Here is a 10,812-nt window from a genome sequence, read left to right on the forward strand (position 1 = left end):
GTCTCCAATTGTTTTTCTCTTTCTTTGAGTTTTAGAATTGGTTGGTTTTTTCTCCTAGGGGTTTATTCTAAATCAACTAATGTCATGAGTATATATAAGCATAAAATATAAGCTTATGCCTTAAAATTGCTACATGCATGATTTCATTAAGTAATTTGTTGCGTTGACCTTTTGAGGCATGTGCTATAATGAGTTGTGAGTCTTGCAATTGGAAGCAGAAAAACTGATTCTATTGACCTAACCTTGAAAAAAATAATTCTGATTCAGATTTTAACTTATATGGTTACAATAGTTAGTATGACTCAAATTTAAAATAGACCCGACCTGACCTTACTGACTCCGACGATATAGACACTCGAATTGACAACCATACTTGTGAATGATCTATTGTAAACAGTGAAGTTATTACTTGTAAAGCACATAAATGTTGAAATTCAGAGAAAGACAAACATGTACTACAAGGTATTAAACACACTCATGAAATTTAGGGCGTGTTAGACACTAGCTTTTAAGTAGCGTTTAGGTAGCTTTTAGTGGTTTGACTTATTCAAATCATTACTTAGTAAAAAATATGAGTGTTTGGCAATGTAGTAGTGAGAGTAGAGTTTAGTTGTTGGAGTAGATGTTGTGAAAAATTAATTTTATTAGCTTATGTGAAAAGCTAGGTAACTGTTAGAATTTTTCTTTTATATTTGTAGAATTTTACGGCTAACAGCCAGTAGCGAAGCCTGAATTATTGGGGGGGGGGGGGTGGAGGGGCAAGATCATATATGTGTATGTATAATTTTATAACTATTAAGTTGATGACATTTGCTAAAAAAAAAAGCAAATATTGTTAGTTACAAAATTTGATCTCTTCACATCTTGTCCACTATTATATGGAAAAAAACCAACTCCTCTACACCAAACTTTATGACAATTAATTATAAACAAATTTAGTTTTTATCTTGAGCCAAGGGGAGGCCAAGGCTCCACCAGTCCCCTCTGGGTCCGCCCTTGCTAACAGCTAGTCAACAGCTAGGTTACCAAACACTCAGACTTGATTATTTATTTTCACAGTAACATCTAGATGATAGTTAACAGCTACACATACAACCAACATCTGTTATCACAGCTAACAACTACCTTTACAGCTACACTTTAACGAACACACCTTTGAACTACTTCCGTCTAAAAATAATTAAATTATTGATTATTGACACTATTTACTTGTTTTATTCCGACCCTAATATTCTCAAACTATCAACTTCATATTTATGACTATCAATGGTCAAAGTAAAAATGAATAAGTATAGAGAAAAACAAATACTCCGTAACTAACTAGAGCTACAAATAAAATTTATGCAGAGAGTGAGGTATAGCTCAAGTGGTTAGAGCTTCCCTCCCGATTACAGGAGATCCTGGGATCGATTCTCACCCCCGCCCTTTGTGGCTCTCTAAACACACAAAAAAAAAAAAAAAAAAAAAAAAAAAACAAATAAGATTTATGTATCACAACATTCACATGATCTCAACAACTAAGATTTACAATTATTTTAAGTGGAAGATTTGAGGATCGATCTACTATATATCTACATATCTTACATATGACTTAATCACCTAATTATTAAATGTGTGTTCCAAACTTCCAATACATAAGGGGTGGATGACTCTTCATTCAGCCCACAATTAATTTATGTACTTAGGAGGGGTGGATGACTCTTGATGATACTATGTGATCAGATGACTAGATCAATCAAAAGTTTAATCTAATTAATAATTATCCTTATATATTCAAATGTCTGTGTTAAATACAGATCTGATTTGCACCCGCAAATCAAGAGAAAGAGTCCACTTTACAAGTTCAAAGGAAGGTCCATTACAAAATGGTGTATGGCAATAGGAGGAGTAACCCCTTAGCCTTATAAAGTGTTTAACTCTCTCTTCTTTCATCAATATGGGCACTTACCTGTGTTATTTAGTAGGATATACTTCAACACCCTCCTCACACGTAAGGTCCCTTTAACTCAAGGATCACATCATTTAATTCAATTTGGCCCAAAATATTTAATGTCATTAAAGGTCCCTAATCGTGGAACTTGAGTTTGGAGGAAGAAAAGAGAAGAGAGAAAAGGAAACCATTAAAGTAGTAGAGCTTGAGTTTGGAGGAAGTGAGAAAATGAGAGTATTATTTTGTAGAATGAAATTTAACAGTATGTACTTCACATATAAGCAATAAATTAAATTATGTGCATTATGACAATGATCAAATTGGCTGGGTTAACTTAACGCATAAATGGGGTTACTCTTTTAAACAAGCAGTGGAGTTATGAATAATACTTTAAAAAACGGGGTTACTCGAATGGATGAATTGGGTTACATTTTTACAAAATTAACTGATGTACGTACTCTATCCGTATCATAATAATTGATACATTTGACTTTTTTTTTCCACAACTTTGACCAATTTTTATTTTTTATTTTTTTTATTTTTTTGATAAACTTGACCAATTTTTTTTTTGATATTACATAAAACAATATTTTAAATAAAAATTTGGTATTCCAATAATCTACTTCGTATTAATCTTCTAAAATTTTTTCCTCAATTTTATGTGTAGTATACGACATTAGCTTTTTGTTGTTGTTGTTGTTCCCCTTCCCTTTTATTGGTAACTAGAAATACGAAGCCTGGCTATTGATAAAAATTACGGAGTATATGACACTAACTTCATTGACTTTATGTCTTTTTGTTATTATACTCAATTCGTATTGAGTCTATTGACCATAGAATTTCTTCATTTGTCTTTTTTATATGTGTAGGCTGAGATTGTAATGAACTAACGACTATTGTGATACATGATTATTCGCAAAAGCTACTAGGAATCTAGGATAGTAGCATTGATCGTATTCCATTAGATATTACCTTTTTTTTTTATTTATTATTATTATTATTATTATTATTATTATTTTTTTTTTTTTTTTAAACTCCAAATTAGGTTATTCTAGACATTTTTCATTGGAGTTTGATTTGATAGATAATTTTTGTAAGGATTTGCCTTGCTTTGTATTTTAATTAAATCATGTTGATTATCCTTTTTTTTTTCATGTGTAAAAATATAATTCTACTTAATTTATCAACATCTTATTTTATACTATTTCAAAAATAGATGGTCAAAGTTGAGAAAAAAAGTCAAATATATCAATTATTCTGAGACGAATGACATAACTTTTATGATAATAGGGGTTATAGGCAAAATAAGATTACCTATATGAATAATTAAAGTCACTATATTAACGAATAACAGTAACTCTTATAAACAAATCTGGCCACTCGGCAACACTATGGGTTGGCCACACAAAAAACTTAGGCAAAATTGGTATAAACCACCTTTTTTTTTTTTAAAAAAAACCACCTTTTATTTTTATTTACTAAACCACCTTTTAAGTACCAAAATTCTTGATTGCACCACCCCTATTTCAAATTTTGATGAAAAAATTTAACTGAGACGTCAAAGGGGCCCACAACTTGTGCCTTTCGCTCCTAAATATGTATTTTTTCACCCCAAAAACATTTGCCTTTCCCTCTATATAAATGCATGACTAAATTGAGTAAAGCTCTAAAAATCCAAACCTAATTTTGCTACAAAAATTAAATTGTAGTATTTGTTTATTCTTAAACCCTAAATTGAGGTAATTGAAGTGATGGCTGAGGCATCACATTCATTTGTTAAGGGGTCGTTTAATTCGGTTTTTTTAACTTCTCTCTCTAAACGAGAGTTTCTCTCACTAAGATTGTGAGTTCCTTCCCAAAGTAACCTTTTCGGTTCCTTTCGCCCCACTCAAAAGTTCAAACACTTTCCTTGTTCTTGGAAACTGTAGCATGCAAACACACGCCTAATATCTCTAGAGCAAATCAGTAGGAAATCCTTTCATCTTCCCATATTTGTGTTCCACCAATTGCTGTAAGGAAGGTTTAACACTCAATTATCCAACTTTTTGATTCAACCAATTGAAGAACATGACCTTTTATCCTATTTCAGCTTCAAATCTTTGAGTTTCAATTGACCCAATCTGTGTGAGGAAGTTATTGCACACTTTCTCCTTGAGCCCATCACCACTGCATCATTTAGAAACTACAAGAAGTTATTATTTTTGGCTGCTCATCTTGCCAACTGTTCAACATGCATTAGTGCCTAGTTTTCTGTCTGTTAAGTTCCTTTGCTATAAGAGGAAGTTCATTAATTGAGTTTTTCTCATCCATCACTTTCTTTTATTCTTATTCTCCTTCCGTTTTTCTACCTTCCCTGTCTATACTTCTGTTTTGTAGAAGTATGGCGAATCAAAATCCAAATGATCCTCATAATAATGAAAACGACCCCCCTCAATATAATCGACTTAGATCCCATAGAATGGGAATCCTTGTTACCCCACCACCAAACTACAATGCTTTATCAAACATTAACTTCAACAATTCTTTGATTGGAGTCTTTGTCGGTCCAAATCCTCCATCTGCTACCTATGTACAACACATAATTAATCAGAGGTGGGTGTCTAGGGGACATGTCCGTGTTCATCAAACAGGGGATTATTTCTTGTTTGAGTGCTTAGTTCAAAGTGACTTGGAGGGCTTACTTAGACAGTATTCTACTGTCTTTGATGGGCGTATTATTAATCTGAGAAGATATAGTGCGAATTTGATTCCACAACAAATTAATTTCTTTACTGCGAGGCTTTGGGTCCGTGTTTATGGATTACCTCTTCAGTTTCTTACGGAGGCATGGGCAAGACACATCTTTGTTCATATTGGCTATTTGGATTCCCTAGAGCCAATAACAAATGGAAGGCTTCCGAAGAGGGCGGAGTTGCGGGCATGCATGATTGTGGATGTCACACAACCACTGATTCCGGGTTGCTTCGTACCAGTGCAAGGTGAACGTGTAATTTGGGTGTATTTCAGGTATGAGGGTGTCTTTCGTTTTTGCAAAACGTGTGGTTGTGTTGGTCGTAGTACTAGTAATTGTAATTTGAGAAGAGAGGTAGCAACTAGACGCCTGTTGCGGCGTTTAGAAGCAGTAGAAAGAGATGGTCTGAGGGTGCTACACGGCCCCTTAGATTATCCCTATTACACGAATTATGTTCGAGGTTTGCCTGATGTGTTTAGGTATCGGAATTGGGCGGTAAATCTGACTATACCGCAAGAACCTGAGGATATTCCAATTGGAAACAGAGCTCTTTTCAATGTTAATTCTGATTCAGATTTTAATTCCGATGATAGCAACGACACCGTTTATTTCTCGGGCTCGGGAAGCTTTAGTGAGTCGGAGGTGGCTCATGATAATCATATGGAGGCTAGACTTGATATGGGAGCTGTCCGTTTGTCTCCGGGGAGGAGGTTGGGTGTAGGGCGAGACCCCTACGCGGAATTCACCCCTGCGAATTTGAATTTCGCAGCAACTCCGCCTCGATCATCACCAGTTAGAAGGGTGATTAATCTTCCAAACAATGCGCGTCGCAGCTCAGGGCCTGTGAACCAAGTTGACCGGTCGGAAGACCGATTTGTGGGAGTAATTACTCCGACCCCGTACATAGCAAGCTGAATTAACCCTGCTCCCGCTGCGCGTGAAATATCGGCAAACTCATTGAATCCGGCGTGTGGGGAAAGATCTAATTTTGAACTTGGGGAGTCGTCAACAACAACAATTAATAGGGGAAGGGGAAATGGCAACCCAAGAACTCTATTTCAAGCTTTGGGAATAACAGATTGGGTGTTTCTGCCGCCGGAGCCGATCAGTTTTCAGGCAGATTCAGGGGAAAACGTGATGCCTCAAGGGGATTTCGACCCGAATCTTCATCAGCAGCTGGTTGGGCAGTTGGAATAGAGCAATGGGATGTTTATCGGAGGCTGGTTAGAGCAACAACCAAGCATTCACGCTCAACATCAGCATGAAAGCATCAATGAGGGGGTAAATTCTGAGAACTATGAATCTTTTTTAGATACTAACCATTTAAATTTTGTAGAAGCAGAGAGGTCTTTTATTCGAGGTATGGCGGCTTATAGGGCAACGACAAGGAGGATTTATCCTTCATCGAGGTCACCCTTTTTGCCGTACTCACCAAACACCTTCCCTTCTAATATGCCGAATTTGCCAATGGTTGAATACGACCCACCAAACTCACCAGTGACACAGACTGATCAGATGGAGGGGCGCAATGAAGCTGCTGCTGCGGCTCAAAAGAGAGTACGAACAATTGATCGAGTCCCCTCTAAGTCTTGTGATGATGACTTGGTGAGCGAGGCTTCCTATGATTTAGGTTGGGTGGATAAGAAAAGGTTGAAGACCTTGAACCGTTGGGCTGATAAAGGAGGCTTCAACATTTGGCATAAGGATGAGGATGGAGTTTTTGAATTTAAATCGAAGGCTATTTCCGACATTGATATGGCAAGGCAATGGGATGTCCGAATTAGGGAACCACTATTTGGTAACTTGGGTAAGAAGAGGCAGAATTCTGGTTCGTCTTCGCCACATTCGAGTCCGACAAAGAAGCAACGAAGTGAGGAAGTGACCTCAAACTTGCATGAGTTCGATAGTGACATGGAGATGGAGTTGGCTAATGAGGATGGTGAATTTGTGGGTGATGTTGGCGGTGAGGTGGCTGCACCGAAACAGCCCCCCATGGGTCCATGAAGGTCATCACTTGGAATTGTAGGGGATTAAACGACACACTCTCCCCTACACATCCTTATTTAGTGTGGTTATTAGCTACTAAGTTGTCTACTTTAATTTTATGTTTATTTCCGAAACTAAAATGTTGTTTGATGATGTTAGTAAGTTAGTTGCAAAGTTTACTCCAAATTTTTCTTGTGGAGTAGACTCGGATGGTACAAAAGGGGGGTTAGCCTTGTTTAGTTGGTATTTGGGGGATGTATTTTGTGTAGCTTCTTCCCCAAATTTTATCCTTTGTAATGTTGTTGACATTAATGGAAGTAGTAGGCACATTTTGTTTTTGTACGGAGCGTCGAGAGTTGAAGATAGAGCTAGTGTATGGGAGGAAATCTCAATGCTTCTTTCTACTACTCCTAATGTGTTAGTGATGGGGGATATAAATAAACTTGAATATTATAGTGACAAATTGGGGGGTGCTTCTTTAATTAAGGGTTTAGATGTTTTTTTGGATTGGAGATTCCAAACTAACTTATTGGAAGTTCCTTTTACGGGACCACGCTACACTTGGTCGAACAAGAGATTGGGTGTGGATTTGATTATGGAAAGGCTTATTCTTCTTTAATTAAGGGCTTATTCTTCTTCACAATGGTTTAATGATTTTCCGAAAGGAAGGGTTATCCATGAACCAATAACGGTCTCGGATCATGCGGCAATTACATATGATACCAACAGCCAAGTTACAAAATCTAACAGGCCTTATCAAATTGAGACTTGGTGCTTAGTTTTCCCGGAGATTAAAGCCTTCATAAGTGAGGTATGGGGTACTCATTGTTCGGGTTCAGTCATGTACAAATTTCATCAAAGATCGAAATGGTTGCGTAATAAAATCAAAAAGTGGTGTTTGGACAATAAAAAAGTATGGGGGATAAGTTGGAGGAAATATTCTGCAGATCTACAAGTTCAAGGTGGAAGAGTGACTACTTTGGAACAAGGAAATAGGTATGTGGAAGCAATTAATGATACGGTCAGTCATAGTAGTCTAGATTTTAAGTATTGGCAACAACGGATGAAGGATAAGTGGATTAAGGAGGGAGATATTTCTTCAAAGATGATGTATGGTAGAGTGAAGCTTCGACAGAAACGGAGGGAGATCATTACCCTAAGAACGACTGAGGATAACTGGGTTCATGGACAGGACAATTTGGAGACTCTTATTAGGGATACTCTGAAAGAAGTTTATAACCCGCCGATGGTCTCTAAGGAAACAATGAGTGACAACATTGGGTCGGTGTTGAGAGAATTGGAGTTACCTTCTATAGATTCTAGGGATGCAGCTTCCTTAATCCGTCCTTTTTCATACCAAGAAATCAGGAAGACGATGTTCTCTATTCACAATCTTAAGACGCCAGGCCCGGATGGCTATATTACAGAATTCTTTCACCAGAATTGGGAGGAAGTAGGACCCTTGGTGGTTGAATCGGTACAATCTTTCTTCTCCACAGGTTATCTTCTAAAGGAATTTAATGCCTCTATTCTTGTTATGATTCCAAAAGTTGAGTGCCCGGAATTACCGACACAGTTTCGACCTATTAGTTTATGCAATACTATCTACAAATGCATAGCTAAATGTATGGTTAATAGAATGAAGCATCTGTTACCAGACCTTATTTCGGAGTTTCAACATGCTTTTGTGCCGGGCAGGTATGTTGAGGATAATGTGATGCTTAGCCATGAGTTGCTTCATTTGGTTAATACTAGTAATGGTGAGTCCACAAAAATGGTGATTAAATTGGATGTGTCCAAGGCTTATGATCGGGTGCATTGGCTTTTTCTACTGATGGTGCTTAAGGCTTATGGTTTTCCAGAAAAATGGATACAATGGATTTCACAGTGTATCTCGACGGTTTCCTATAAGACTCTTATCAATGGTCAAATTTCGGAAATGTTTAAGCCGGATTGTGGTATAAGGCAGGGTGACCCTCTTTCACCGTACCTCTTCCTATTCTGTATGGATATTTTATCTCATATGCTTACTATGGCGGAACACATCAAGATAATCAAGGGACTAAGGGTCACGAGGCGCTCACCCTCGATATCTCATCTTTTTTTCGCAGATGATGCAATGTTATTCCTTCACGCGACACCTACCTCTTGCCAACATGTGGTAGACATACTCTCTAAGTTTGGTGAGATCTCAGGGCAACAGCTGAACTTGAACAAATCTTTTATAAAGTTTAGTAAACACGCCCATCTGGAAGAAGTCAATGCTCTAAAGGAGATTTTGAAGGTTGGTCAGGTTTCTGTAATGGAAAAACATTTGGGTGCTCCAATTGATTTTACAGTCAGGAAGTTGGATGCTTTCAAGTATTTGATTGATAAGGTGGCTACTAGAACCCTTTCTTGGGCAGCTCTGAATTTGTCAAAATTGGCAAAGCTAATTCTGATCAACACTATGTTGATCAGTATTTCCTCACATGTGATGAAGTGCTTTAAGCTACCAACTTCAATTACTAATAGGATAGATTCTCTAATTGCTCGTTTTTGGTGGGGAAATAGGGGAGAAAAGGGTATGCACTGGGTAAAGAGGGAGATTGTTCAAAGACCGAAGGGTATGGGAGGCCTAGGTATTAGATCTATGGCATGCTTGAATGATGCTCTATTGTTCAAACAGGTAACGCGTATGCATTGTAACCCCCAGTTATTAGTGGCTAGATCTCTAGAGCCTAGTCACAATTGTTCCCTGTGTAGGGGGGTTGTAAGAAATGATCTCAGAGGTAACGCTTCGTGGGGTAGACGTGGTTTGTTTAATGTGGCGAATAAAATGGTGAAAGGCTATAATTGGAAGATCGGAACTGGAGAAAGAGTGAAAGTTGCAAATATGAGATGGGTCCAAGGTTCAGCTCCAGTTTTCAAGTCTGACCAACCCCTTAGGGGGGTGGGCTCGGGGAGAGTGAGAGATTTGATTTCCCAAGAAACTAGATCTTGGAATGTAGCTTTAATCAGAGAGAAGTTTGAATAGAGCACAGCGCAGAAGATTTTGGAGATGGAGCTTCCATCAACTGAGGAAAAGGACAGATTATACTGGGGTTACCATGCCTCAGGGATGTATACAGTTAAGACAGGATATGCTTTTCTAATGAATGATTTATCTGTGCAACAAGATGATTGCTTGGAGTATACCTTCTACAGTCTAATCTGGAAACTTAACATCGCGCCGAAATGGAGTTTGTTCCTATGGAAGCTTGTGATGAATGGCTTGGCGGTAAAGTCAAATTTAGCCCGGCGGGGAATTGATATAGATGATTACTGTGATTCATGTGGAATGGAAAATGAGGACCTTCAACATCTTTTTAGGATGTGCTCTTTTGCGAAGTACGCTTGGCATAATTGCCCTCTGCGTATTTTCTCTGAAATTGATGAATCTACTCCTCTAAGACACTAGATTCAGCACTATATCCTGCTTTTTCATAGCGAGGATGGAAAGAAGAGTGACCGTATAACTACGTTTATTGGAGTACTTTGGAGCCTCTGGTTAACAAGGAATGGAAGAGTTTTTAGTAATGAAGGAGGGTATCTGGTGGATTTGTTTAGGTATTATTACAACCAGGCAATGACAGATTTATCCGTATGGCGCAAGGTGGATGGGGGAGATGTTCTTAGAGGGAAGGGCACTTTGGTACACGGAGCACCTCCGGGGTTTGAGAGAGTTAATATAGGAAGTGACATGGATGATATTACTGATCCAACGGACTCAAGGATAGAAATGATTATCAAGGTGGATCGGTCATGGAGCAAGAGGGATGGGAATGCAGGTGCGGGATGGGTTTATTTAATGGATAACCAAAATTTTATTGCAAGTGGTGGGAATTACGGAAAGTCACTTTCTCCTCTTCATGCCGAACTTTTAGCTTGTGTGGCGGCTCTTAGGTGGGCCCGAATGAACGGAAACCGACGAATTGTCTTGTTCTCTGACTCACTTGCCATTGTTCAACTAATCCAACAGCCGAAAAGGAGGGAAGTGCGTTTGCTATGGACAATACAAGACTTTTTGCAGGAAGGAAAGCTGATTCAAACATATCTAGTCTGGAAAGTTAGCAAGGACCAGGTTGTTCAGGCTCATGACATTGCTACTAGATGTAGAGTACATTTATTTAGTTTTACTAATTAG

The 10,812-nt window shown here is 38.1% G+C and overlaps 1 protein-coding gene across 1 annotated transcript; it reads left to right on the forward strand.

The window, feature by feature from the left end:
• Window positions 1-9,687: 9,687 nt before the first annotated feature.
• Window positions 9,688-10,812, forward strand: LOC145568584 (uncharacterized). Its single transcript, XM_081628020.1, has 2 exons — window positions 9,688-10,016; window positions 10,116-10,812. Exons 1-2 carry the CDS (start codon window positions 9,688-9,690, stop codon window positions 10,810-10,812), a joined length of 1,026 nt encoding a protein of 341 aa, XP_081484146.1.

Source organism: Chenopodium album, chromosome 2 (assembly GCF_948465745.1).
Source record: "Chenopodium album chromosome 2, dcCheAlbu1.1, whole genome shotgun sequence".
Lineage (NCBI taxonomy): Eukaryota > Viridiplantae > Streptophyta > Magnoliopsida > Caryophyllales > Amaranthaceae > Chenopodium > Chenopodium album.

What these genes read in the sequence shown, in the direction of transcription:
- LOC145568584 (XM_081628020.1), top strand. Translation starts at nt 9,688, where the DNA reads ATGGAGCTTCCATCAACTGAGGAAAAGGACAGATTATACTGGGGTTAC. An exon ending in AGGATGTGCTCTTTTGCGAA is followed by an intron (nt 10,017 to 10,115) that starts GTACGCTTGGCA and finishes GCTTTTTCATAG; the next exon opens with CGAGGATGGAAAGAAGAGTG.